The 27321-nt window shown below is 37.1% G+C and overlaps 2 protein-coding genes across 2 annotated transcripts; both read left to right on the forward strand.

Moving 5' to 3' along the window:
• LOC109847097 lies at window positions 738-3933 on the forward strand. The gene is made up of 3 exons (XM_020416342.1): window positions 738-905; window positions 2742-2834; window positions 2914-3933. The coding sequence occupies exons 1-3, from the start codon at window positions 738-740 to the stop codon at window positions 3931-3933; spliced, it is 1281 nt and encodes a 426-aa protein (XP_020271931.1).
• On the forward strand, window positions 4866-6836 carry LOC109848770 (probable xyloglucan 6-xylosyltransferase 1). The gene is given in 3 exon segments (XM_020418430.1): window positions 4866-5168; window positions 5171-5356; window positions 5359-6836. Coding segments are annotated over 3 exon segments (1329 nt in total). The 5' UTR covers window positions 4866-5050; the 3' UTR covers window positions 6384-6836.

Raw genomic sequence — 27321 nt, forward strand, 5'->3', positions numbered from 1 at the left:
GAATACTCATGCAATTGATGGGCATTTTGAAATGAATTTTAACATTTAGGATGTTATATATGTATACATGGTCATGTACGCATTATGGATATGGAATTCTTAGAGAGGGTAGTTATCACATTTATATTGAGCATTTATGTATATAATCAATTTATGTATGTATGTATGTGGTGATGGATATCTTTAAAAAAATATTTTAACATCCTACAAACTTTTATAATAACTAGTATAGTGCACGCGCGATGCACGTGTAACCACTTTCATGTGTAAGCACAGAGGAGAAAAGCAACAGTTCAAGGGCCTGATAATATGAACTTTGACTGATGTTTATGAAAGCTTTAAGCCCGGTCATCTGTTTATCAATTTCTCAAATCTGGTTGTTGTAACTTTCAGCAATACCAATCACAACAAAGTGAATTACGAATGGAGGGAAACTTTTTCCTTTTAAACTACAATACAAAGTATAATAGCATAGACATCCCGCAGAAAGCATAGATAACTATATACAGAAACTAAAAATGAAAATGAGATGAACCTAGTTTATCATCTGCAGTCGAGGTCATATGCTATTCATCATTGACGAAGAATAATACGATCTTATTAGAGCACCGATGTTGGAGCTACATCATCTCGCTCCAATAGTCCACAAAACCATTGTCATCAAGGTTGGTCGATACGCGAAATTGAAAAATCGATGGGTTTGTCGGTGAAAAAATGATAGATTGTTTCGGCAAGCTATGTTTTACAGGAGAGATATCGGTACTCTTTGTTTTGGTGAATGGATTGTTGAGAAGGAGGCAAAGATGGGGGAGTTATATATTGTGGAATGTAGAGGTTATGATCGATATGGAGGAGATGAAGAGGGTTTTGATTTGAATGAGGAGTTAAAGAAGATTAATAGTGTCGTAATTATTAAATGTGTCTTTTGTGTTTTTAAACCTTGTGTAAACACCTTAAATTCCTCTATTGAGGAAAATCAAACGCAATCCACAAAAGTTTAAACAATATTTAGTACATAATTAAAAGTGCATTTGTTTTGAGTTTTAATTTATTGGTATTATCATAACTGTTATATTTAAATATTGTGATTACCATAAAATAGAAACCATTTATACGACGTTTATGACTTTTAAAATAAAATAATTTGGGAGTTATGAGTATGCATTTAATTGGGGTTATGACTTGCACATTTATGACTTTTAAAATAAAATTATTTGGGAGTTATGAGTATGCATTTAATTGGGGGTTATGCTATGATTTATGTATGGGTACATGGATGCATGTATTTTATGTATTATGAGTATGCATTTAATTGGGAGTTATGCTATGGTTTATGTCTGGATGCATGTATTTTATGTATGTATGTATATGTTTTAAAGGGCATTTTCGAAAGAAATGTTTTAACATCCCAATCCACTTTTATAATAGTATTAGATAATATAAGATTAGGTAAGTTATGGAATTTTTAAGAACCTAAAAAACTAATATTAAATCATATTATTATGATGATGTGCAATTAATTTAATTTAAGACTCATTGAATGAGAATTTGAGATCAATTAAATAAATAAAATAATTAAGGTTGGATTTATCAAATTTGAGAGGGGTAAAAAGGATAATTAAAAATTTTATCGCCCCAATACTCTTATATAGATAGTATAGATAGATAATGAAGATTAATGATTAATGGTGCAGTATGATGGAAGCTGAAAGAGATGAATGACATCGATTGGAATGAACTTGACTAAAAGCGGGTCAATTAGTCCGAAGATTACGCGGAGTTTGAGTTCGTTGGAGTGTGACGTTTTCCGCTCTAAGCCAAGAACAAACGGCTGTGATGTCACTCTTTGTTTTTTAGGATTTCTTGTTCTGCTCTGGTTTTTAGCTGTTCTGCACTAGCTTATTCTACACAAATTGAGCCGATTAAATATTTTAATAGGAACGAATTGATCCACTCTGGGGTCAGTTTAGACTTCAATATATCGACAATTATGTTTACTAGTGTACACCCGAAAATCAGGTTCCTCTGTTTTTTTAAAAGCACTGTATTTTAAACTTATCTTCCTCTAAATTTTAACACATTTGATTTAATTATTGTATGTTTAAAATTAAAAATTATATCTACTTATATATACTTAAAAAATGATCTAAGTTTTAATACATTTGATTTAGAAATCATATCTGTTTCTCTATATTTGAAAAAAAAATCCATATTTTAATATATTTAATTTGCTTTATTATTTATAATACAGTAAATTACTGCACAATGAATAGTAGCTTCAAAGTATAGAGGCTTAGATCTGATTTACTGTTTATGCTACAGTAAATTACTGTATCATAAACAGTAATACTAAGTAATTCGTTATAGCATTTTTTACTGTGACATGAACAATGATTCCTTAGATCCTCAAGTATAGAAGAGTAGATTAATATACAATAAAATTTGAAGTGTGTTTGTACTAACTTTACATTAAGATATAAGATTATAGATCATTAGTAGTATCCAATAGGGCATGGATATCAAGGATCTATATATTAATATATACTAACTGTTTAAATAGATACATACTTATATTAAAATATCATGATCCACGTATATTCTGATATCAAGGATCGCGCGTGCACTATACTAGTTATTATATTAAAAACAAAAGGTATATGATTTGATTAATAAGTAATATATCTTTCCTATTGTTTCATGCTAAATCAATATTTTTCTAACTTCTTATTGTACATATATAGGGGTTAATTAGAGCAGTAGGGGATTATCAACCAGAAGCTGCTCATAGGTTTTGTGTTAGGCATCTGTACCAAAACTTTAAGGAGAGTTTCAAGGTACTTCATTTTATATGAATTCTTACAAAATGAATGCTTTATACGAATGCATGCTTACTCATTATTGTACATTGTCCAGGGGAAGTACTTGAAGGATCAATTGTGGGGAGCTGCTATGGCAACAATGAAAGCTGATTTTGATTCCTACATGGATGCAATCAAGGCTCATAACTCTGAAGCGCGAGAATGGTTGGATGCGAGGCCTGCCCACCAATGGTCCAGACATGCATTTGGTTTGGAGCCAAGTTGTGACATATTGTTGAATAACATAAGCGAGTGCTTTAACTCATGTATAAGGGAGGCAAGGGAGAAGCCTATTATCACTTTGTTGGAGTCCATTAGAAGATATTTGATGCAAAGGTTGGAAAAAAAGAGGAATGAACCTGCATTCCGGAGAAATTTCAAGTTGATGCCTAAAATACAAAAGAAGATTGAGGTAGCAAAAGATGGTCAGAGGTATTGTAAAGCAATTCCTTCAGGGGTTGGAGAAATGGAAGTCCATTGCAACGGAGATCAGTTTACTGTTGATATAAATACCAAAAAATGTAGCTGTTACAAATGGCAGGTCAGTGGAATTCCTTGTTGCCATGCAGTGGCAGTGATTTATGCGATAAGGGCCAACCCTGAAGATTTTGTTGCAGAGTGGTTCACCAAAGAAAAGTATATACATGCTTACACGCCAGTTTTGCATCCAATCAGAGGAATGAGACACTGGCCTCGTTCAAAACTTCAACCTTTGCTGCCACCTATGACGGAAAAGTCTAAGGACAAAGAAAACAATAAGAAGAGGAGAAAAGATCCTGAAGAAGCAATTGCCAAGGGCTCAAAGCTATCAAGAAAGGGTTACACAGTTACCTGTAAAGTCTGCAAGGTGGTCGGACATAACCAAAGAACATGTCCACTCAAGAAAAATGATCGGACAGGAGCAATGGCTGGAGCATATGAAAATGCAAGTAACGAGGTATTCATGGGGTTTAATGTTCCTATTGGACCAGAAGATGAACAATGTGTGACACAAGCAGAGCAACCTCCTTCAAACCCGATAATATCAAGAGGAAGAGCTGGCAAACTTATTTGGAGCAGAATACCAAGAATTTAGCATTTGTCAGTCTCCTTATGAACCTCTAGTGTTTAATTTTTGTGTTATTTATGAACTTTAGTAGATTTTTTTATTTGAATCTTCTTTCTTTGGTCTTTTATGGAGGTTTTTTTGGTTTAAGAATGTGTTTTGAGATTCTGTAACTGGCCAAATCACTCTGTGTCCATGTTTTTGATGCAAGTGACATTAGTTAGAAATTGTTGTGAAAATAGAATTTGCAATGAAGTTTCAACCTCTGATTATGGGTATGCTTCTTTTTCTTATTTCTTTTTTATAAGCTTTTTTTTACTTTGAATTTCACCTATAAGATCCACGTTCAATGCAATTGAATTAAACGATCAAAGCTCAGGAGAAGCGAAGAGAGCGGAATGCTTACAGCACGTGTGTTGGACGTGAACTTTCGCAATATTCCAAGTATACCCTTACTGAAATTTTAATTTTAGTGGTGTTTGGGATTTTAAATCACCAAAGGGCTAAATAGAATCAAAACCAAAACTATAAGGGCTTAACAGAGTCGAAAAATAGTATGAGGGCTTAATAGATTCATACAGCAAACCACAGGGGCTTATCTGAATTTGAGTTCATCGATATTTGATATGTTTACGCATGACCATATAACTAAACTTTGAGCACTTTACAATTCATGTAAAAAATAGTAAATAAATCACTTTTATCGGTCACTATCATGTACAGCCTGATTTCACCAATGCGCCAACCAAATTTACGCACACAAAATAAATTCCATGCATCTCACAAATACATCAAAAGCCTTTCCTAACAAAATCACACCAAAAAAAAAAAGGAAAGAGACAAAAAAAACCAAAAAGAACATAAAAGCCCCGTTCAATTCAACCCGGCCCAATCACAATCCACCACGTGTCAGTCCACTGTATCCAGCCCGTCTTCCGAAATTTCTCCCTCTTTCCTCCTTTCGCCTTCCCTCTTTCCTTCAACAAACCCTCCAAAATACGAAAATAAAAATTCGGACAACTTAACGTGCTCTCTTACCTCCTCTGCACTCCCTCCCATTAAAAACCCAACAAAAAGAAAACCCCAAAGTTTTCAAACCCTAAAGAAAAAAAAAAACAAAACAAAACAAAAAAGAGCCCTTGGAGAAATGCTCGGTCGATGCTTAGGAGAGCGCCGAGTTCGCCAGATCCAGCGAGCTCTCCGCAACGGCAAGCTCACTGTCCTCTGCCTCCTCATGACTTTCATCGTCCTACGTGGCACCATCGGCGCGGGAAATTCGCACGCGCGGAGCAAGACTTCGAGGAGATCCGGCCACGCGCTTCCGCCCTCACGGCTCCCTCCCCCACCGGGCCTCGTCGAGGCCAAACCTCCCTCGATCGATCCTCAAGGCTCCCAGCTCGCGACACGACGACGACGACAGCCGAGATCCATCCGGAACCCTACTCCCTCGCGCCAAGATCTCCGATTGGGACCAGCAGCGATCTCATGTTCCACGCCGCCACACACCGGTCTCACCGCCATTATTCACAGCCGTCAAGCCGCGGGTGCTCCTCGTCACCGGATCCTCCCCCAAACCCTGCGAGAACCCCGTCGGCGATCATTATCTCCTAAAATCCATAAAGAACAAGATCGATTACTGTAGGGTCCACAACATTGAGATCTTTTACAACATGGCGCTGCTCGATGCGGAGATGGCCGGGTTCTGGGCGAAGCTGCCGCTGATCCGGAAGCTTCTGCTTTCGCACCCCGAGGTCGAGTTCCTGTGGTGGATGGACTCCGATGCCATGTTTACCGACATGGCCTTCGAGCTGCCGTGGGAGAGGTACTCAAAGTACAATCTTGTGATGCATGGGTGGGATGAGATGGTTTATAATGATAAGAATTGGATTGGGCTGAACACGGGTAGCTTCTTGCTGAGGAATTGCCAGTGGTCTTTGGATCTTTTGGATGCTTGGGCTCCGATGGGGCCGAAGGGGACCGTTAGGACCGAGGCCGGTAAGGTTCTGACGAAGTTTTTGAAGGATCGGCCAGTGTTTGAAGCTGACGATCAGTCGGCGATGGTTTATTTGCTTGTTACGCAGCAGGATAGGTGGAGGGAGAAGGTTTATTTGGAGAATGCTTATTATCTCCATGGGTACTGGGGGATTTTAGTCGATAGGTACGAGGAGATGATTGAGAATTATCACCCGGGTCTTGGAGATCATAGGTGGCCTTTGGTTACTCACTTTGTGGGTTGTAAGCCTTGTGGGAAATTTGGGGATTATCCGGTGGAGAGGTGTTTGAAGCAGATGGACCGGGCTTTTAATTTCGGGGATAATCAGATATTGCAGATTTATGGGTTTACGCACAAATCGTTGGCGAGTAGGAAGGTGAAGAGGGTTAGGAATGAGACGAGCAATCCACTTGAAGTGCAGGACGAGCTTGGATTGCTGCATCCGGAGTTTAAGAAGGTTCAGGGTACAAATACTGGCTCTTTATGAAGTTAAACGTGTTTGTTCGTTCGTTCGTTCGTTTTAATTTATGATGTTGTTTTTGTTCTTGTTTTTCGAAGTTAGGTGTGATCAGGTTATAGGTATGATTATAACATGATGAAAATCATGAAATTATGATGATGTTCATGAAGTTGGATTTGGGGATGTATGATTGTAGGGGCAGGGTAGTAGTCATTTTCCTTTTGTTCTCTCTCTCTCTCTCTCTCTCTCTCTCTCTCTTTTTTCTCTCTCTCTCTCTCTCTCTCTCTCTCTCTCTCTCTCTCTCTCTCTCTCTCTCTCTCTCTTCTCTCTTTTTGGAAGAAAGTGATTTTTTTTATGTACCTTGGTGTTCTTTGTCACTTAAAAAACTAGCACAATCTTTTTATCGTCAATGAGTTCATTTATTAGAATTTATTTGATTTTGAGCGACAAAAGCTATGTATAAAGATCATTGTTGAGTTATGGTGGCACTTTTTTGTTCTATTGCAATATCTGTCTACTAAATTTGTTGAGTGAATTAGCGACTCTTACATTTTTTGTCATTGTCTGCTGGCATTTACTACAAGTTGTTGTTTGCTATAAAGGCTTATGGTGGCTTAGTGCTGCTTTTGTTTTTTAGTAGTGCCAAACATAGTCGTTACTTTTTTTAGGCGAATACTCTGTGTTTAGCAAGTTTCAGAACAACTCACTGACTTATCGATGTGATTATTGTTGAGAGGCTATTGAAGGGAAAGTCTGATAGAGTGGTAATTAGCTGCTAGAAATAGGTTCTATCGAGTTATGATTGTCTACATATTTCTTTCCTGAAAATCTGCTACAAGATGATCAAGCTTACCTGTTCACTTTATGTAGATGAGAATTAACTAGATGCGAAGTCTTACATTTTGTCATCATGTGATACCATTAACCACTAATTGTTGTTTGCTACAAAGGGGTATGTTGGCTTTACATTAGTTCTGTTTCTTAGTAGTGCCAAACATACTCCTTACTTTTTTGTTTATACACAGTGCTTAGTGAGTTTCAGAACATCTAATTGACCTATCAATGTGATTATTGTTGATAGGTCATCAAATGAATGTCTGATAGAGTGGTAAACTGGTAATAACTACTATACAAAGGTTATATTGATTGTTCACTGATTTCTTTTCTTGATATCTGATACGAGATGTTAAAGCTTACCTTTTCACCTCTAGTGGATGACAATCAACTAGATATGCATAGAAACCAACAGTTTGCACATACACTTGCTCCTGCTTTATTCTTACCTCCATATAAGGTGACTTATTCATCCATGACATCAGTGAGTTGGCTCCATACTTCAGTCTTTAATTCTATTACTGTTTTATGATTTTAAAGATTGTATGAATTGGATTGTTACCTTGATTTTCTCATACGATATCATGTTTATCTGGAGAATAAATTTCTTCATTCTCCTTAGAGTGATTAGGTCTTTCCAGTGACAAGGTTTTGTGAAGACTAAGTAGCTAGTTTGGAGGTGCGATTAAGTAGATAGCTCGGAGGAGAAATAAGATGGCATGAAACACATCCCTAATACTCTTTGTTGATTCCTAAGCTTCATATTATTGTTGCCGCAATCAGGAGAATTTTCATGTCTTACCTTGCTACAATCCTTCAGGATATAAGTTAACATTAGCCATATAGTTAATGCCTAAGAAGATCGCGTTGAAATAACTATTACACTCATATGGATGGTGATAGTTTCTGCGAGCATAATATCTTTACAAGGGCAATATTTGTTTTGAGATGTATTCTGTAAGTGAAGAAGTTTTTAGTCAATTAACCCAGTTGGTCAGATGCCCATTATTTTCAACATTACTCCTTTCAGTTGCTGGGTTGATCAAAGCATACATAGCCTGTCTATTCTTGTGGCGTCTTGTTTCTGTCCAAGTCCTCTTTTTGCTGTTGCCGTTTCTTTATTAACCTATGGAATACTTTGTCAGGCCAGTGGAGATTACCAGTCGAAATGTTTACATTTGTTCGTTGGTCCAGGATAGAACAGGTACTTCTCAGGCACCAAATTATGTAGGTTAATGTGGGTCAGCTGACTCTGAGAAAAAAGAAGCTATGTCTTTGATATAGTGATAATAACGTAAGCCCTTGTGTTTCCACCACACAATCGGATCATTAATTAGGTGGAGAGAATATATCCAAAGCTTTACTTGGAGGTCGACTGGTTAGCTTAGTTGGACATAGCTGAGATGTTATATATGCATTTCCCTAGAAGTGGTGACAAAATTTCAATCGTAGTTTATTAGTTTCTCATAAGATTCTCAATAACCATCCAACTACAAAATGCTAGGTCAGATTCCAATATGAAATTGTGATTGGAGGTATAGGAAGCATATTCAATTGAGTGATGAAAATAGTTGCAAACTCTTTGGGTGGCCTTCGGTTAATCTAATTGTACTGTCAACTGATCTCCTTTGGGTATTTGCTGTTCCTTGTATTCCCTTCTTATTTTTGTCTTCTCACGTTATAAAATAGGTTTGAGGGAAGAAAACTGAACATAGAGATGGAACAGTTTTATCAAATTGGAATGTTCTTCCAGATTGCATTGAAATCCTGTGATAAAACCTTTCGATATAAATAGATTATGGTTCAAGATAATGTATTGCTGGGCACATAAAACTGGATGTGAACCAAGAACATGCATGAAAGTATGATTCAATCTGTATGACTTTAACATGCATTGTCCAGTCCAGTGTTTTTCATGTTTTACATATAAAGACAATCTGACAAGATTTATTCGAATATATATTATATACTTAAGGGAGCTCCTGCTGTCCATTTGATTGCTTATTTCTGTACAAGGGATTATCTGATTGGCTGACGTAACATAGAATGTTTTCTTGTGTTATCCTCCTCAGAGTGTGTCGACTATTAGCTCCCATGCATTCAGGTGTTGGATGGAGGAATCCATAGGTTAACTTGGAAGTTAATTGGTTGCCTTGGTTAGCCATAGCTTTCAGTTGTACATGATAAATAATATGTGCATCTTCCTGCTTGGTGCTTTGATATATGTTACTCTTACCAGTTGAATTTACTTTATTAGAGAATTGAGTATCACGTGAATCCACTAGTTACTGAATTTTGAAGACTAAAAAGAGATTTCAATCCCTTTGATTTGATCATTGGTCAAATGATTTGGCTGAATCAATTGACTAAACGCATTGTATGCTCTTCATGCTTTCCGTGGCTACGTGCACACTACTGACATCTAAGCAGCAACTTTTTTGTAGTAGTCTATTTTGGCTGCTTTTATCCCATTACTGAAATTAATCCATTTTTCAAGTACTAAATGAGCATATCAGAAGTCTTCAGAATAAATATTTTTCTACTCACACGTATGAATCCATAATTCGAGTCAAATGTATGAATCCATAATTCAACAGCTTATATTGTTGCTTGATAACCTTTTTCTCCTAAGGAACTAAAGATCTAAGTTATATGTCTATATCTACATCTACAAGCAAATATGAAGACAATAAGGATGCAAAGGCTGGCTGCCGGGGGGGGAAATTACTTCTTATGGAAGTGCTGAAACTTTGCTCCTGCTTCGTGATTAGATAGTTTGACTGTTCATGATGATACATATCCTAAAACATGTACAAATGAAAATGTATGTCATAATCTAGTATTTTCCTTTGTTTTCTTATAGAAAAACTTATCATTTCCATGTCACTTAGTGCATTAGTGAAGGTCTTCGGCCCTTCCCATCATATGTTTATATTTCATATGAGTTACAGGGCATCGGGTCATCATGTATTATCATCCATGTGAGATGGGGAATCATGTTTTAGAGAAATTGAGCTCAGTATTCAGGCAAGCCATGTGCAGACACATACACAAATATACATTGATACAGTGAATCCATAATGTGTCTAGGCAATACCAGCAAATACCTGTGCCAAATTTGTATATAAGTAGCAAATATTAGTTTTTGACAATTTGACTAACTCTAGTGTTATATGTATGATACTTGTTCTTATTTATACATCGGATGAAAAGATTATGATGGGTCTTGGTTTCCAACTTCTGAATCATCCTATGGAGTTCAATATATCACATCTGACAATCCAATTGAATTTAGTATTATATATATGGTAATCACTGTTATTGATACATTGGAATGAAACATCCTGTTTTATGAATTAGAGAACTTTGGATAAGCCTCTTCCATGGAAAGGAAATTTTATTGATGGGCAGTTGATTTATATAGTTTTCATGTTCTTCGTCAGTGGTGGATGGTATCACAAACAGGGAAGAACTGGAAGTGTAGCTCTCTATTTGTCATTTTTTCATAAAGAATGAGTTTATCAATTCGATCTTATGAAGAAAGGGAAGTTAGATTACACACAATATGAAGCAATATAATGCATGATATAGAACATTCTCAAAAAGTACATTAACATTTAAGGTCCTAAACTCCTAATAATAACATCTAACAGAATTGTGAATGATGTGGCATATTCACAAAAAATTATCAATGTTGAAGGTCTTACCAATGATATCTATTGATTGGGGTTTTTTGTTTTATAAAAAAATTGATTTGGTATGAGCTCTTACTTTGTTGTAGGCAGAATTCGATTAATGATCTTTTAGCATTCTATTATCTGAATCTTCATATTCTCATGTAGTTCTTTCAATTATACTTTCACAGTTCTTTTCAATGCATGTTTCTATATATTACCTTAGCCTTTTCCATTTTGTTTATGTGAAAATTTGTTTACGAGTTGTACTCTCGAGAGCAGTAGCTGTAAACCCCACCAAAATGAAAAATAAGTTGCTTTGTTATTTTTAAGACTTTCTAACAATCAGGAATTTAGTTCGGCTAAATTATATCCTGTGCATTTCTACTTTGTTTTGTTTTGAATGCTTAGGAATAATACACTGTCTTATGTTACTTGCCTTTGCGTATATTTCGACATCGTTTGTGTGTTCTTTTTTATTTGGAGGTTGGATGATTGAAACCTATCTCCTTCTGACATACTTTGGTACCCGTCTCTGGAACTTGTTCTGTTAGCTTCAGTGACGCATCTGACATTAGAACTCAATTAGGGCTTCCTTGACTAAAGTATTGTGATTGAGTAAACGAATATTCTTTATAAGGATAATTATGGTTACTGGCGACATTGCAGGTGATGATAAAACATGAAAAGGGGATTTTAGTGATTCTATAGCTAGACTACAGGGAGTGATCTTTGTCATGTGAGCTCCGGAATACATAACGCTTGAAAGTATCACAAGGGCATTTAAATGACTAGAGCCGTAGATCTAGCTGTGAGTAATACAATGAGATGAATAATTGGAGAGTGACAAAACCAGGACATATGCATATAAACAGTGCATAGTAGCTAAATACAACCTTTTGTTATGCACAACAAATATTAGAAAGTAGAGACTTTTGATGGTAGAAACGTAACTTCAGAATATGACCAAGAAGATTGACATCTCTCTATCTTGGAATTGACCATGTTAACCTATACGAGTCATTTAACTTTGGATTAATTACATTATGGTACCCTTAGGTATGTTGTAATTACACAAGTGACCCTGAACTTTGAGATTGCTAATTATAACTAGAAGAGTGAGCTTGAAATCTTACAGTAGGTTAACTACGTTCTTTTTTTGCTGACTAGAGTTCTTGTTGGATTATCATGAGGCTTAAGGATGTGGTTAGGGCTAGGATTAGGGTATGGTTAGGTTCTAGCAAAGATTATTGACGGTTAGGTGTTATAATCAACAATTTTTGCTAGAACCTTAACTCTCACCCTGACCCAAATCCTAACTCTAACGAGAAACTGTAATCCTCATCCTAACACTAACAACATCTACCATGAACTCCAACTCAAAAAAACAAGAAGGAGAATAGAGGGAGAGGGAGGAGAGGAGCAGAGGTTTTTTTTTTCTTTTTTGAGTGGGGTGGGGGTGGGGGGATGCATATTAACATGTCCTCGGACTTCAGGGTCACCTGTGTAATCACAATTAGTAACCTTAAAGGTACTCATGTAGATACACAAAGTATAAGGTCAACCGTGTAATTACACTATACCTATGAGTTCCATAAGGTAATTAATCCTTTTAACTTTTTATCAAATTTGTTTCTAGTTTCACTTGTCATGAGTTCTGGAATACTGAAGTTCCTTAAGTACTGCAGAAGTAGGATTTCTGGGTACATATGAATGAAATCAGAGTGTTCTAATTTGTTCTCAGTACCTATGAAGAGAATTGACGGTTGAAAACTTTGTCAGTTTTCATACTATGAGAATGATGTTCTCTGTAATGTTTTTGTTAGATCAGCAATTCCTTGAGTTCATATTTTTGTTTCAAGCGGAAAGAAAGGTCTTAAGTTGCAATAATTTGTATCCCCCTGAATGTTGACCTCAAGACATAAATCTATGAAACTTCTATTTCTGACTTGACTGGCCAATGCATAATTAATCTTCGGTCATCCTCTTGCTGTGAGATTTTCGCGGGTTAACTTGTAATATGTTTCATGATGAAATGTTATTAGGCTATGAACTTTTGCGCGTAGAAGGTAACTATACTGTTAAGCGCTTGTTATTTTCTGCGGTCTCTGGTGACAGTAAAGAGTGCTAAGAACCTGCTTCTATCTCGTTTTTTCCCCTTGTCTTCGCTTCATAATGAGGCTTCCTTCATAAATGTCGAATTTTGCTTCATTATCAGATTTTTTGTGTTGTTCTTACGTCTTAATTAGTGTGTTTACGTGTTGTTCTTACATTTTGCTCACAACATATAATGATCATTTTGTATTGCAGTGTGTTCTATTTTCTAATTAATTATTTTATGCATCAAGCCATCCGAATGGTTGCTGAAATCTCCTGTGTTGATGTGAAATATCTTTTTCAGGTAAGTATTGATGTGAACTATCGAACGAAGCGATTTTCATTTTATCATATTTGTTCATATAATATTTTGTCCATCGTTGAGGTTGTGATTTCGTATCTCATACCAATCGGCCGTTTACATTTGGAGAACTAATTATGACCTTAAAATTTGTTAGGCAAAATCTTTTGTAACTAAATTAAACTCAACTACCCCATCAGAACGCATCACTTCCCTCCCAGACTCTTATCTATTTCTCTCCCCTTCAGCCTTTAAGCTAATCCAAAGATCATCAAAACTTGAGAGAGAGAAGAAATGGCTCAATTTCCTCTCAAACTCTCCAACACATTATTGATCACTAATGCCACCTCCAGCCCTCGGCCCTCGACAGAGGCTACGGCTACCGCCACCTTCGACGACCATCCCGCGACCTCCAACCTCTCCTCTCAGAGATTTCGTTCGATCCTTCGCTTTTTCCAATCATCAAGAAGGCGACCTTCTTCAAAGCGATTCAAGCTCATCGCTTGCTTTTCCCATGTGGAGCACAACCGTAATGTTGTACCCGATATCAAATGGGATTCTCATTCCGTCAGGAGTTCAGGTGTGCAATCAAGCAAACAAGAAGATGGCAATGGGATCGGCAATGATGAAGAGATCATGAGTAGTTCAGATGTGCAGTCAAGCAAACAAGAAGATAGCAATGAGATTGGCGACGACGAAGGGATAGGGAGCAGCATATGCGACTCTGAGGACCTCATTAGTATTGACCTGACCAAATCATCTGAAGCTCTTGACTCATGTAGTTCACTGAATAACGCAAAAGAGATTGATGCAATGAATGCTTCTAGTTCTGAAGAGCCTAAACTCTATTCGAAGAACAGTGGCATGGAGATTGCGACTCTGAACGCAATAACAAAAGGCGATAGGTTCCTCGAAATAGGCCATGACCTGACCAAATCTTCTGAAGCTCTTGATTCCTGCAACTCACAGAATAATACACTAGAGATCGATGCAATGAATGCGTCTAATTACGAAGAGCATAAACTTGACTCGAACAACTTTGGCGTGGAGATAGTGACCCTGAATGCGATAACGAAAGGCGATAGAATTATTGAAATAGGCCATGACCTGACCAAATCTTCTGAAGCTCCTAGTTCCTGCACTTCACAGAATAATGCAATTGAGATCGATACAATGAGTGCTTCAAATTGTGAAGAGCCTAAAGTCGACTCAAAGAACACTGGCACGGAGATTGTGACCAGGAACTCGGTAACAAAAGGCGATAGGATTCTCGATATAGGCCATGTTCATGGTTTGACTCTGTCTATAGTGAAACTGCTGAAGCTTATGAACTATTCCGGAAGTAGATTTTTGCTTATTTCAGGTAATGATAATCAGAATGTGAAGAAGAATAAATCAAGAATTTTTAAGAAGAGAGAAAATGGGAAGCAGATATGGGCAAAGCCTATTATGCTGGGCAAAAGATGCCGTATATTGGATGATGGTTTTCCTTATGGTGATGATGATGAAATAGCTGCAGCAGCGTCAATTAGTTCATCACCCTAAGGTAAAATTTGGAGTAATTAATTGTTTGGGAGTTCTTTTTTATGGAGGTTTACTTTGTTTCTGGATTCGAAAGTGAGGTTGCTACGGTTAGTTTTTGTCGAGTTCTTCAATAAAGTGAAGTCTTAAGGTGTTGAAATTATATTTGTTTTCATGTCGGGTTTTTTGTCTAGAAGAAATAGTTGTTGATAATCTATCAAAGTAGTCGAAATTGAAAACATTGCAACAAACTAGCCTTCTAAGGGTAAATCTTCCTCCTCTTCTTCTACACTCCCAGTTAACTCTCTCATTATGGGAAATTTGGTGGTGGGGGGGGGGCGGGGATTTTCAGTAATTGCGGTATCAAGAGCCCTGTAGACCCATTAGGTTTGAAAGATATCCAGAATATGGAATGTCAGGGGACAACCCATACCTGAAAGTTCTCACCTCCTTGTCTAAGTTGTTTCCTTCTCTTCTTCATGCGGATAGGTTCATGGAATGTTAGAGGGTTGAATAACCCAGTCAAACGTAGACTTGTCAGAGAGTGTATGCTGTTAGTTTTTAAAATTGAAGGAGACAGAAATTCTGAGGCGTGAAACACTTTCCTTAAAGAAATATTTGTCCCCACTTGATATTCAAAGTTGCTTCGGGTTAAAGCAAATTTTCTTCCCATGATACAACAGAAAATAAAAATTCCAGTAAGCAAATCTGGAATTTTCCTTAATTCGTTGTGAAACAAGTTTGTAATATTGCAGAAGTTTTTGATAGAAAAGATTCAGAAAAGAATTGTTTTTAGATATCTGAAAACATAAACTATTTATAGGTTTTGAAAAGGTGCTTCCAACAGTCACAACTTTTCAAAACACCCCTTGGAGCAAACAGCCACTTTTCAACAGTCACTTGTCTTTTCATAATTTTTTAAAATTCAAAATAACATTTTTTAAAAAATATATATATTCAATATATATATAAATTAGAACATTTAAGCGGCAGCGGCAAGCGTGCTAAGTGCTAAGTGCTAAGTGTGTCTAATAATCGCGTCAAAATCGCGCATTATTCGCGCTACCCGCACGCGGGTTTAGAAGCCTACACTTTGATCCATTATTCAAAGCCCAATAAGCATTCAATGCTTTTAAACCTCTAAAAGAATGTTCAAAATTACAATGTAGGACTATCTTGTTTTTTACAAACAAATACTAACAATCCCCCACTTTGTTTGAAAAAAATATTTTAATAGTATTATATTTAAAAAATAATCTGCAATATGTACAAAATGAGATAAGTATACATATGTAGAGGTATCTTTCGATTTAAACCTTTACTTAGTACAAATACCTCAAAGTTCTATCAAAGTCGTTAGTTGCCTTAACATTAAACTAATTACTCTTTGTGATAGAACCGGAGAATATTGTACATACACTAATCTCTTGTTTCAATGAGAATTAATATTTTAGCACTGTTATGGCCTTGTGCTTATTCCTGGTTCATGAACTCTTTAAAGAACAAACATTTAGCTCTTTTAAGAAGCGGCACCACTTATAAGTTCATATAGGTGAAACGTCTACAATGTGTTTTCCATTACTTTAAACATACAACAATAATGTATTAGACTTTCATTAAGAGCATAACTCATCCTCTTATTCCGTAATGGACGATATTGACATTATCTTTTAGGGCTTAATGCGTCAATATCAATCAATCACTTTCAGAAACTTGTTATTACCCATTTAAACCATTTAACCAGTTTAGTTCTAGTAAATGGTTGGGTTACCATTCCTGGTGATTTTTAAATATAAGTTTCAGCCCCATTTCACTTGATGTCATCTTTACTACCTCTCTTGCTAGAGGTTTTGTAAATGGATCAGCCAAATTTTTATTTGTCTTGACATAGACAATAGTTATGACACTATCTTGTATCAAGTGTCTCACATATTCATGTCTTAGACTCATGTGTCTAGACTTACCATTATATGTACAATTATAAGCCCTTGACAAAGTGGCTTAACTATCACAATAGATAGAGATAGGAGGCATTGGACTCGGCCATAACTTAATATCTAGCAATAAGTTCCTAATCCATTCAGCCTCCTTACCAGTTGCTGCTAAAGCAATGAATTCAGATTCCATGGTGGAGTGTGAGATACATGTTTGTTTCTTGCTTGCCCAAGAAACTGCTCCTCCACCAAGTGTAAAAACCATTCCAGAAGTGGATTGGTTGTCTCCAACACTAGTCATCCAGCTTGCATCGGTGTATCCCTCTAATACAGCCGGATAATCATTATAGAACAAACACAGATTTTTGGTTTTCTTTAAATATCCAAAAATCCTGGAAATGCTTTTCCAATGTTCTACACTTGGATTACTAGTGTATCTACTTAATTTGCATACAGCAAATGCAATATCAGGTCTAGTACAATGCATGGCATACATTAAAGAACCAATTGCACTAGCATACTCAAGCTGTGCTACAGCTCTACCAGAATTGGCAGTCAATTTGACACTGGGATCAAAAGGAGTGTTAACTTCTTTAAAACCAAGATGATTAAATTTATTCACTATTTTTTCAATATAATGTGATTGGCTTAAAGAAAAACCCCCACTATGTTTTCTAACTTTGATCCCTAAAATAGTATCCGCTTCTCCTAAATCTTTCATTTTAAACATAGAAGATAGATACTCTTTAGTCTCATTTATGCCAATCATATTAGTGCCGAATATTAACATGTCATCCACATACAAGCAGACAAGCACACCATATTTATCAGTGAATTTAGAATAAATACACTTATCAGCACTATTATGTTTGAAACCATAAGATAGAATAACAGAATCAAACTTTTCATGCCATTGTTTTGGTGCTTGTTTAAGACCATAAAGAGATTTAATTAGTTTACATACTTTTCTTTCATTTCCTGGAAGAATGAAACCTTCCGGTTGTTCCATGTAAACTTCCTCATTTAAATCTCCATTTAAAAAAGCAGTCTTGACATCCATTTGATGCACAAATAACTTATGTATAGATGCCAAAGCAATAAGAATTCTAATAGATGTTATACGTGCGACAGGTGCATATGTATCAAAATAATCTATGCCTTCTTTTTGTCTAAACCCTTTGGCTACTAATCTAGCCTTAAAAGCTTGAACAGAACCATCAGAATGATATTTTCTTCTAAAAACCCATTTACATCCTATTGGCTTTGATCCTTGAGGTAAATCTACTAAAATCCAAGTACTATTTCCCATTATAGAATCCATTTCATCATTGACAGCTTCTTTCCAAAATGAAGCATCTCTAGATGACATTGCTTCTATAAAGGTTTTAGGATCATCATCTGGATTAAAACTTATAGGATGTTTATTTAAAACATTATTATTCCTATCACCTTCAACAAGAAAAATAATTTGTTCAGGAGAAATAAAATCTGAAGGTAAAGATTTTTCTTTTCTTGCTCTAGTACTTCTTCTTGGCTCTGATGTTTCTTTAGATGTATTCGTTTCCTTAGCATGAAAATCAGAACTAGAAAAATTATTAGAGTTAAGCAGAATAGGAACATTTTCAACATTTTCAGAATCTACAGAAAATTTATTTTCAAAGAATTCAACATCTCTAGATTCAACAATAGTATTAGAAGATAAATCAAGTAGTCTATATGCTTTGCTATTTTCAGCATATCCGACAAAAACACTTTTAAAGGCTCTAGGTCCAAGTTTTGTTCTTTTAGGATCAGGAATTCTATAATAAGCCAAACACCCCCACACTTTAAAATATGACAGATTAGGTTTTCTACCTTTCCATAACTCATAAGGGCTTATATTTGACTTTTTAGAGGGAATCCTATTATGAATATAACATGCTGTGTACAATGCTTCTCCCCATAAATTTAAAGGTAACTTAGCATTATTAAGCATACAATTTATCATTTCTTGTAAAGTTCTATTTTTTCTTTCGGCTAAACCATTCTGTTGAGGAGTATAAGGTGTTGTACATTGATGAATAATGCCATGTTCTTCACAAAAAGTATTAAAATTATCAGAAAAATATTCACCACCTCTATCAGAACGTAATACTTTAATTTTCCTTTCAAGTTGATTTTCAACTTCTGTTTTGTATTTTTTAAACATATCAAAAGCTTCATCTTTTGTTCTTAAAAGATAAACATACATATATCTACTGCAATCATCAACAAAAGTGATAAAGTATCTTTTTCCTCCTCTAGTTAACATACCATTCAATTCACATATATCAGAATGTATTAAATCTAAAACTTTAGAATCTTTGCGAGAAACACTTGGAAAAGATTTCTTTGTTAATTTAGACTTAGCACAAATTTCACATTTATCAAATTCACCATTAAAGTTAATGAAGTCTAACTTTCTCATATTTTTCAAATAGCAAAAATTTAAATATGCTAAGCAATCATGCCATAAATATGAAGACTCAACAATATAAACAGAAGATATAACTTTATTATTAATACTTAGTTGATACATTTCATCACAAGAGTAGCCCTTTCCCACAAACATCCCGTTCTTAGACAGGATAACATTATTTGACTCAAAAGCAACCCGAAACCCTTTCTTACAAAGAAGATCAACAGAAACTAAGTTTTTTCTAACTTCGGGTACATACAGAACATTTATAAGAGTCAATTTCTTTCCAGAAGTAAAATCTATATCAACAGTCCCCTTTCCAGCAACCTTTGCACAAGCATTGTTCGCCATTTACACTTCTGTAATTTCCAAAATTTCTTTAAATCCTTTGAACAAGGATTTGTCCTTGCAAACGTGGACTGTTGCTCCAGAATCAAGCCACCATCCAGACTTAACAGAAGCCATATTGATTTCAAAAATCATAGCGATCAGATTCTCTTCTATCATATTTGCAGAAGCCTTTGATTTTACATTATTATTTTTTATGTGACGACATTCTTTAGCAAAATGTCCAGGCTTGCCGCAAATAAAACATGATCCCTTTTTCTTCTGAAAATTCTTCTTTTTAAAGTGTTGCCCACTTTTCTTTACTTGAAGGTTCACATTTTTTACCGAAGATTCATTCTTTTCCACAGTGTGGACCTTACAATCACTTTGGACAGAATTTTTCGAATCACGTATGCGTGACTCCTCTTCAATTCTAAGATTCTTCTGAAGTTGTTCCAAAGAGATATCCTCAGTTTTATGCATTAGTTTCTTCGAATAATCTTTCCAAGTTGATGGTAGTTTTGCAATAATTGCAGCAACTTGAAAAGACTCTGGAAGAACTATTTTGAGAACATGAATCTTATTAACCAGAACCTCCAATTCATGAACTTGCTCTAGGACAGACTTGTCATCAACCATTTTATATTCTAGATATTTTGCAATTAAATACTTGTTTGTACCTTCCTCCTCGGCTTTGTATTTAAATTCCAGTGCGTTCCAGATCTCCCTTGCCGACTTTATCCTCGTGAAAAGATCATATAATCGGTCCGAAAGTGTGTTCAGAATGTGACCGCGACACAACACTTCATCTTCCTCCCGTTTTGCCTTCTGCTTTTGATTTCTTCTATTTCCTCCTCTGTAGGTTGTTTGCCATCTGCACCTGGTTTTGGATCTTCTATGGGCTGTAGGTTGGGGTTGAGGATGTAGGAGATCTTCAATGCTGTAAGAAGAAACATCATCTTGTCTTGCCAGCGAGAGAAATTGTTCTCGTCGAATCGGTCCAATTTGACCATGTCTTGATTCATCACCTTGATTGATTCCGACTCCATTGTAGCAGAGATATTTCTTTAAGATTATTAAAATTAAAAATGAAGGAGACAGAAATTCTGAGGCATGAAACACTTTCCTTAAAGAAATATTTACCCTCACTTGATATTCAAAGTTGCTTCGGGTTAATGCAAATTTTCTTCCCAGGATACAACAGAAAATGAAAATTCCAGTAAGCAAATCTGGAATTTTCCTTAATTCGTTGTGAAACAAGTTTGTAATATTGCAGAAGTTTTTGATAGAAAAGATTCAGTTTTTAGATATCTGAAAACATAAACTATTTATAGGTTTTGAAAAGGTGCTTCCAACAGTCACAACTTTTCAAAACACCCCTTGGAGCAAACAGCCACTTTTCAACAGTCACTTGTCTTTTCATAATTTTTTAAAATTCAAAATAACATTTTTAAAAAATATATATATTCAATATATATATAAATTAAAACATTTAAGCGGCAGCGGCAAGCGTGCAAAGTGCTAAGTGCGCCTAATAATCGCGTCAAAATCGCGCATTATTCGTGCTACCCGCACGCGGGTTTAGAAGCCTACACTTTGATCCATTATTCAAAGCCCAATAAGCATTCAATGCTTTTAAACCTCTAAAAGAATGTTCAAAATTCCAATGTGGGACTATCTTGTTTTTTACAAACAAATACTAACATATGCAACTAGCCAATGTCAATCTAGTAGGTCTGCAAGAAACCAAACTTAGTTCTCACAGATCTTACTCTCTCAAAAAGTTGGGGGTAGTAACATCTCTTCCTGGATCTCGTTAGATGCTATAGATTCTAGGGGAGGTGTTCTCCTTGGTTAAGATGAAGGTCTCTTCTCATGCTCCCCCTCTTCTGTTGATATCTTCTCCTTTATAGCCTTTCTCACCCACATTCCCTCTAATTGGCAATTCGTTGCTACCTCCATTTATGCTCCATGTCACTCGGCTGACAGAGAGGTTTATTGGTGGGAAATCAATAGGATTAGAGATTCCCACAATCTTCCCTGGGTGGTTTTTGGGGACTGTAATATGCCCATGAATCTAACAGATCCCTTAGAGACATCGAAATCTTCAGAAACCTCATTGATTCTGTTCACCTCATTGACCTTCCCCTTAGTAGGAGGAAATTTTCATGGTCCAACCATAGATCCCCCTCATTTCTTGCTAGAATGGACAGATTCCTGGTTTCTTTGGGCTTTGAATCTAAATTCTCGCTTCTTATTCAATATGCTTATCAATCTCCTTGCTCGGATCATTTCCACATAGATTCCCTCCTTTCAGGTTTGAAAATTTTTGGTTATCTCTCCCCTCTTTCCCCACTTTTATTGAATCATGTTGGATTTCTTTTTCTTCAAAGGATGAGTTTACCAGTCTTCTCCCCCTCAAACTGAAGCTAATCAAAAAGAGAATAAAATGGTGGATCAAAAATAATTTTGGTACCTTCAAACACCTCTTTTCTTCTACCATGGATCAGCTTAATTTTCTCAATTCCCTAGAAGAATCCAGGAGTCTTTCTCCTCAAGAATCTCATCTAAAAGCCAGCTTGCATGATCATCTCCTTCTTCTTGCAAAGGCTGAAGAGATTAAGTGGAAACAAAGATCTAGAATCCAATGGTTGAAAGAAGGATAATAACATTGCTTTCTTTCATAAAGTAGCATCCTTTCACCGCAGAAAGAACTTCATCCCCCATCTTACCATTGATGATGTTCTCATCTCCTCAGAATCTGATATCAAACAAGCTTTTCATGACTTCTTTTCTAAGCTGTTTTAAAAACCCCCTGAATCAAAACTTATAGTGGACTGGGAGCTTCTATATCCTCAAAACAACTTTGACCTTTCCTCTCTTGATGAACCTTTCTCTTCTGAAGAAATCTCGGCTGCTGTTTTTGAACTCCATCTAGACAAAGCTCCAGGACCTGATGGTCTTCCCATCCTATTCTTCCAGAGATTCTGGAACACCATTCAGTCAGAGGTCATCTCTTTCATTCAAGCTCTTCATTCCATCCCCAAGCCCTTCATTGCATCAATTACTCCTACATATGTCTCATTCCTAAAAAGGATTGTGCCAACAATCCTAAGGACTTTCGTCCTATTAGCCTTATCAATAGTTCTTGCAAAATCTTCTCTAAAATTTTGGCAAACAGACTTAGTAAATTCATGCACCTTCTCGTGGATAATTCCCAATCAGCTTTTCAATCAGATAAAATTCACTCTTGATTTCTTTCTCCTAGCCCATGAAATGATTAATTTTTGCTCCTCCGGCAAGAAAGAAATATGTGCAATATGTTGTTCTAGTCAACGGCCCCCCTCTCCAAAAATTTTAGATGCTTTAAGGGTCTCAAACAAGGTGATCCCTTATCCCCCATGCTCTTCTTGCTGATAGCTAATGTTTTAAACAATATGTTAGCTAGTAGCGCTATCTCTGGTGATTTGTCTGATCCGCATCTGAAGGGAGAACTTAATTCCATCAAAGCCCTTCAATTTGCAGCTGATACAATCATCTTCAGTAGGGCTTCTTCATCTGACATGCTCATTCTTAAAACAATCCTCCTCATCTTCGCTAACATTTCTGACCTGAACGTCAACCCTAAAAAATAAACCTCTTCTACTTTGGTAAAACCCCTCTCAAAGCTTCACAGCTTGCATCCACCCTCAATTGCTCTGTTGGCTCCCTCCCCTTTACCTATCTTGGCCTCCCCCTCAAAAGAGACTCACTGACAAGAAGGGAATGGCAACCTCTTCTGGATTCTTTTAAGAACAAGTTATCTCTATGGAAAAACAAATATTTATCAATTGGTGGTAGACTCACTCTCCTGAACTTTGTCCTCTCTGCTCTCCCCCTCTATTATATGGGTCCTTCTTCAAGTTGCCAATTTGGGTTGTTAAGGCCATTGACAGCATTAGGAGGAACTTCCTCTGGAACGGGAACCACCATTTGTCCAAATCAAAATGCTTAGTCAAATGGGCCACTGTTTGCAGACCCAAGAAAGAGGGAGGTCTTGGTGTTATTAACATTTCTACTTTCAACCACGCCCTCCTTTCCAAATGGATTTGGAAAACTTTTGACAAAAGTTCTCTCCTTAGTAAATTCATTTTCTCTCTCTATTCCAAAGCCAACTCCAACCCCTTTGTGCATCCCCCTAGCGGTAATGCATCTAAATTCATCCACGATTTACACTCTATCTACACTTCCTTCTTCAGTTTGGTTAGATGACAGGTTGGGGATGGAAAATCTTGCAAATTTTGAATTGATAGATGGTCTAATGCTAATTCTCTAACTAGTCTATTTCCTAAAGCTTTCCAGCTTGCTTTCTCCAATCTCAGTAATGTTCGGTCTCAAGGGTATCTACATCATTCTCTGTGACAATGGCACTCCATCCTCAGAAGAGGTATCACTAACGAAGAGAGAAGAGATATTGACAATCTCTTGAACCATTTGGTGGGACACTCGATTGTTAGCTACTCTAAACCAGACAGCCTCTAGTGGCCCTTCCACCCCTCTGGTTCCTTCTCTGACAAATTTTTTACTCCACAATCATTTCTGGAGGGATAAAATTTCAGCTCCATGAGTTCATTTGGAAATCATGTATACCTTTGAAGGTCAAGACACTGTTCTGGATTATAAGCAACAATAAGCTTAATATTATGGCTAATTTAGTCACCAAGGTTGGCATGGTGATCCTCGTTGCCCACATTACAACCTAGTGACAGAAACTCAAGACCACTTGTTTATCCACTGCCCATTTGCAGGTTCTGTTTGGTCTTCTCTCCTTCCTCATGTCCCTGAGGTAAGCTGGCCTCTTACCATGGCACGAATAAGAGCAGCGTTCGCACGACGTTTTTGTATACGTTCTTTGAGGGTCGAACGAGTCTTTTTGTCAATAGTCCATTCATCCGTCGTTGTTTTAGCAGAGATACGAGTGATTGACTGTTGAAACAACTGAACCACTCGATGTCTCCTCGACTTTAGGTCCGCGTGATAACGAACCCCGTCGGTTTGTTCCAACCATTTGCAGGTTCTGTTTGGTCTTCTCTCCTTCCTCATGTCCCTGAGGTAAGCTGGCCTCTTACCATGGAGGCTTTGACTCTTGTTTACAGAGACCCCAACTTCAGCTCAGATTTAAAAGCTATATGAAAGTACATGTTATCATGCTACTGCTGGGGAATGTGGAACTGCAGAAATAACCTTATATTTAGAGATATTCAAGCTAATCCATCTCATATTGCTTCTAATATCACTAGATATACCTGTTTGCGTCAAAAGTTGCTCTCGTTGTGGAATTCATTATATCTTCAGTCGATTACAATAAATTCAAAGGAATAGTCTTTTTATAAGACCTCTTTTACACAACAAAATGAAAATTACAACTTCTTAGAAACAAACGCAGGATCGTTGTTTGGATCGCTGCTTGCGTGGGATCTTTGCCTGTGCCGGGAGCGCTTTGACTCGTGGACCACCAAATCACAGATTCTGATTGAACCGTGAGGGGTTTAATGATTCTTCCTTCGTTTATCGAAGTAAGAATTTGAAGCGAATATCTTATCGATGTAAGATGTTCACTCTTCCAAAGATCAAGTCTGAGCTTAGATCTCTAGGACTTGCTAGAAGCTTCTTGAGGATGTTTGTGAAGAAGGAAGACTCTCTCTCTTGCTCTAATTCACCAAAACTCAAGGCTCTCTGCTCTAATCTCTCTGGAAAATGCTCCCCCCTTGTCCATGATGACCATAGGGGGGTATTTATAGCCTCCTTAGACGATAACTGAAGAAATAACCGATCCACAACTATCTCTTTAGGCGCGGCAGTTGATGCTGTCGCGGCTAAAGGCGCGACAGTCGACACTGTCGCGGCCAAAGAGCGCGACAGTCGACACTGCCGCGGCTAAAGGGGCAGTTACACCCACGTTCATACGTGTTTGAAACAGTTCTCCCACGACCTTTAACCACCTTTTTCGTGGTTTAACTGCTTGTACACGTCAGCACACGTTCTGTTTCTGGTATGCTGCCACGTGGGCCTCAAAAATCATCATATAACTGTTTCGTAACTGCTGCGCGCCTTAGCCGCGGCACTTTGATCTGCCGCGCCTTAGCCGTGGCATCTTGGTCTGCCGTGCCTTAGCCGCGGCACTATGTCTTGTCGCGCCGCCATGTGTTGTTTGATGACGTGTATATTCTCCTATGTCATCTTGAGTGGTATTTGTATGTCTGTAAGCATTTTTTGACGCCTACAATACCATGCTTTGGACAAGGGCTAAAGACAATATGCTTGCAAGGCGGCTTCGAAGGGCAGCTCACAATCTGAAGCTGTAGGATATAGCCAAGGAAAATGCAGCAGGGGATATTGGTGACAACTTCTCAAAGAGTACTAGTTAATGGTGGTCGTTGTATACTTGCAGCCTCAGCTTTTGTTTGTTTTCTTTTGGCCTGTACTGTTTTTTGTTAGGATTTTGCAGTATCAGACTCTTAATCCTATGAACAACATCTGTATGTCTGTTTTCTATCCTTGCCTTGGTGGATGTTACTTAGTTTGACGGCTTGGTAGGTGACGACAAGGTCCGCTCCTTATCAGCTCGTTCTTACTACGTAATTTCCCATAGGTTCTTTGATTTCGGTTGTATCAGACTCTTTTTCAGTTTCCTTATATATATAGATATGAGCAAGGTACCTCACCATGTTTTTCAGTTCAAAAAAACTAGCCTTAAGCCCCAAGAACGATAATTTTTAGGGGTTCTTGTATATGTACCCCCAAATCTCCTATATTTGTAAATTTACCCCCAAATCTTGTTGTTTATGGAAAGTACTCCTCAATACTCTAATACAGGGGTTTTCTATTCGTTAAGTTAGTTTCTAAACATACTCTATCAAAATTTCCAAAAGGTTTGCAGCATTTTCGCATTTAAAAACTAAAATTATTAGGCGGTAGTGGTAGAAAAAATCGATATGAGTGTACTGGGTGAAATTTTGCATATACGAAGCTTTTATATTATTTATTTTTTATCTTTTTGTTTTAATAACACTTGTTTAAAAATTGGATGATAAATCATGAAGTACATAATTTTGCAAGTAGAGGAACACAATCACCCTACAATTAATTTCGCCTAGTTCTAGCTCCTAACTTAGCTAGAGAATGAGCCGCAGAATTGACTTCTCTCCTCATATAAGCGAAGCTATAAAAGCAGAATCTCTAGCAAGCAAATTAATATCATCGACAAAGTGACCGAAGGGTGTTAAGAGAAAAAGAATTAGAACTGAGAGCAACAATTGCCGGAGAACAATCCAACTCAACTTCGACTCGTGTATAACCTTTTGCAAGAATCAAAGAAAGGTCTGTTCTATTGCTTGGAGCTCACAAATCAACAGATTATAGCAATAATCTAGCGGTTGAGACGAAGCAAATAAAACTGTCCCATGCATTGTCGCGAAGAACAACCTCAATGCATGCTACATCAGTACGAGAATGACCCGCTCCATCGCGATTTAATTCCACACAGCCATGCTCAGTGACTGACCAATTCAAACGCGTACCTGGAGCCAGACTTGCGGGAACCTAGCACTGGCAAGTTCACCTCCAGGGCAAACAAAGCTTTCGCAGCCACCTAACTCGCTCCTCTCCCTTGATATCAAAAAACTTCGACACTTCTACACAGCCGTATATGTTTTGCCATCGCTAGCACTTTCTCCATACCTCCGCGGCCCCCCTTTGCCAAGACCTCACTCCACCAATTGATAACAGAAGCACCCGGTTATCGCAATACCATATAGAGCTGGAAAGGAGAAACGCCATAACCTGCATAGCGAAAGGGCAA

This window comes from Asparagus officinalis, chromosome 7 (genome assembly GCF_001876935.1).
Source record: "Asparagus officinalis chromosome 7, Aspof.V1, whole genome shotgun sequence".
Taxonomy (NCBI): Eukaryota; Viridiplantae; Streptophyta; class Magnoliopsida; order Asparagales; family Asparagaceae; genus Asparagus; species Asparagus officinalis.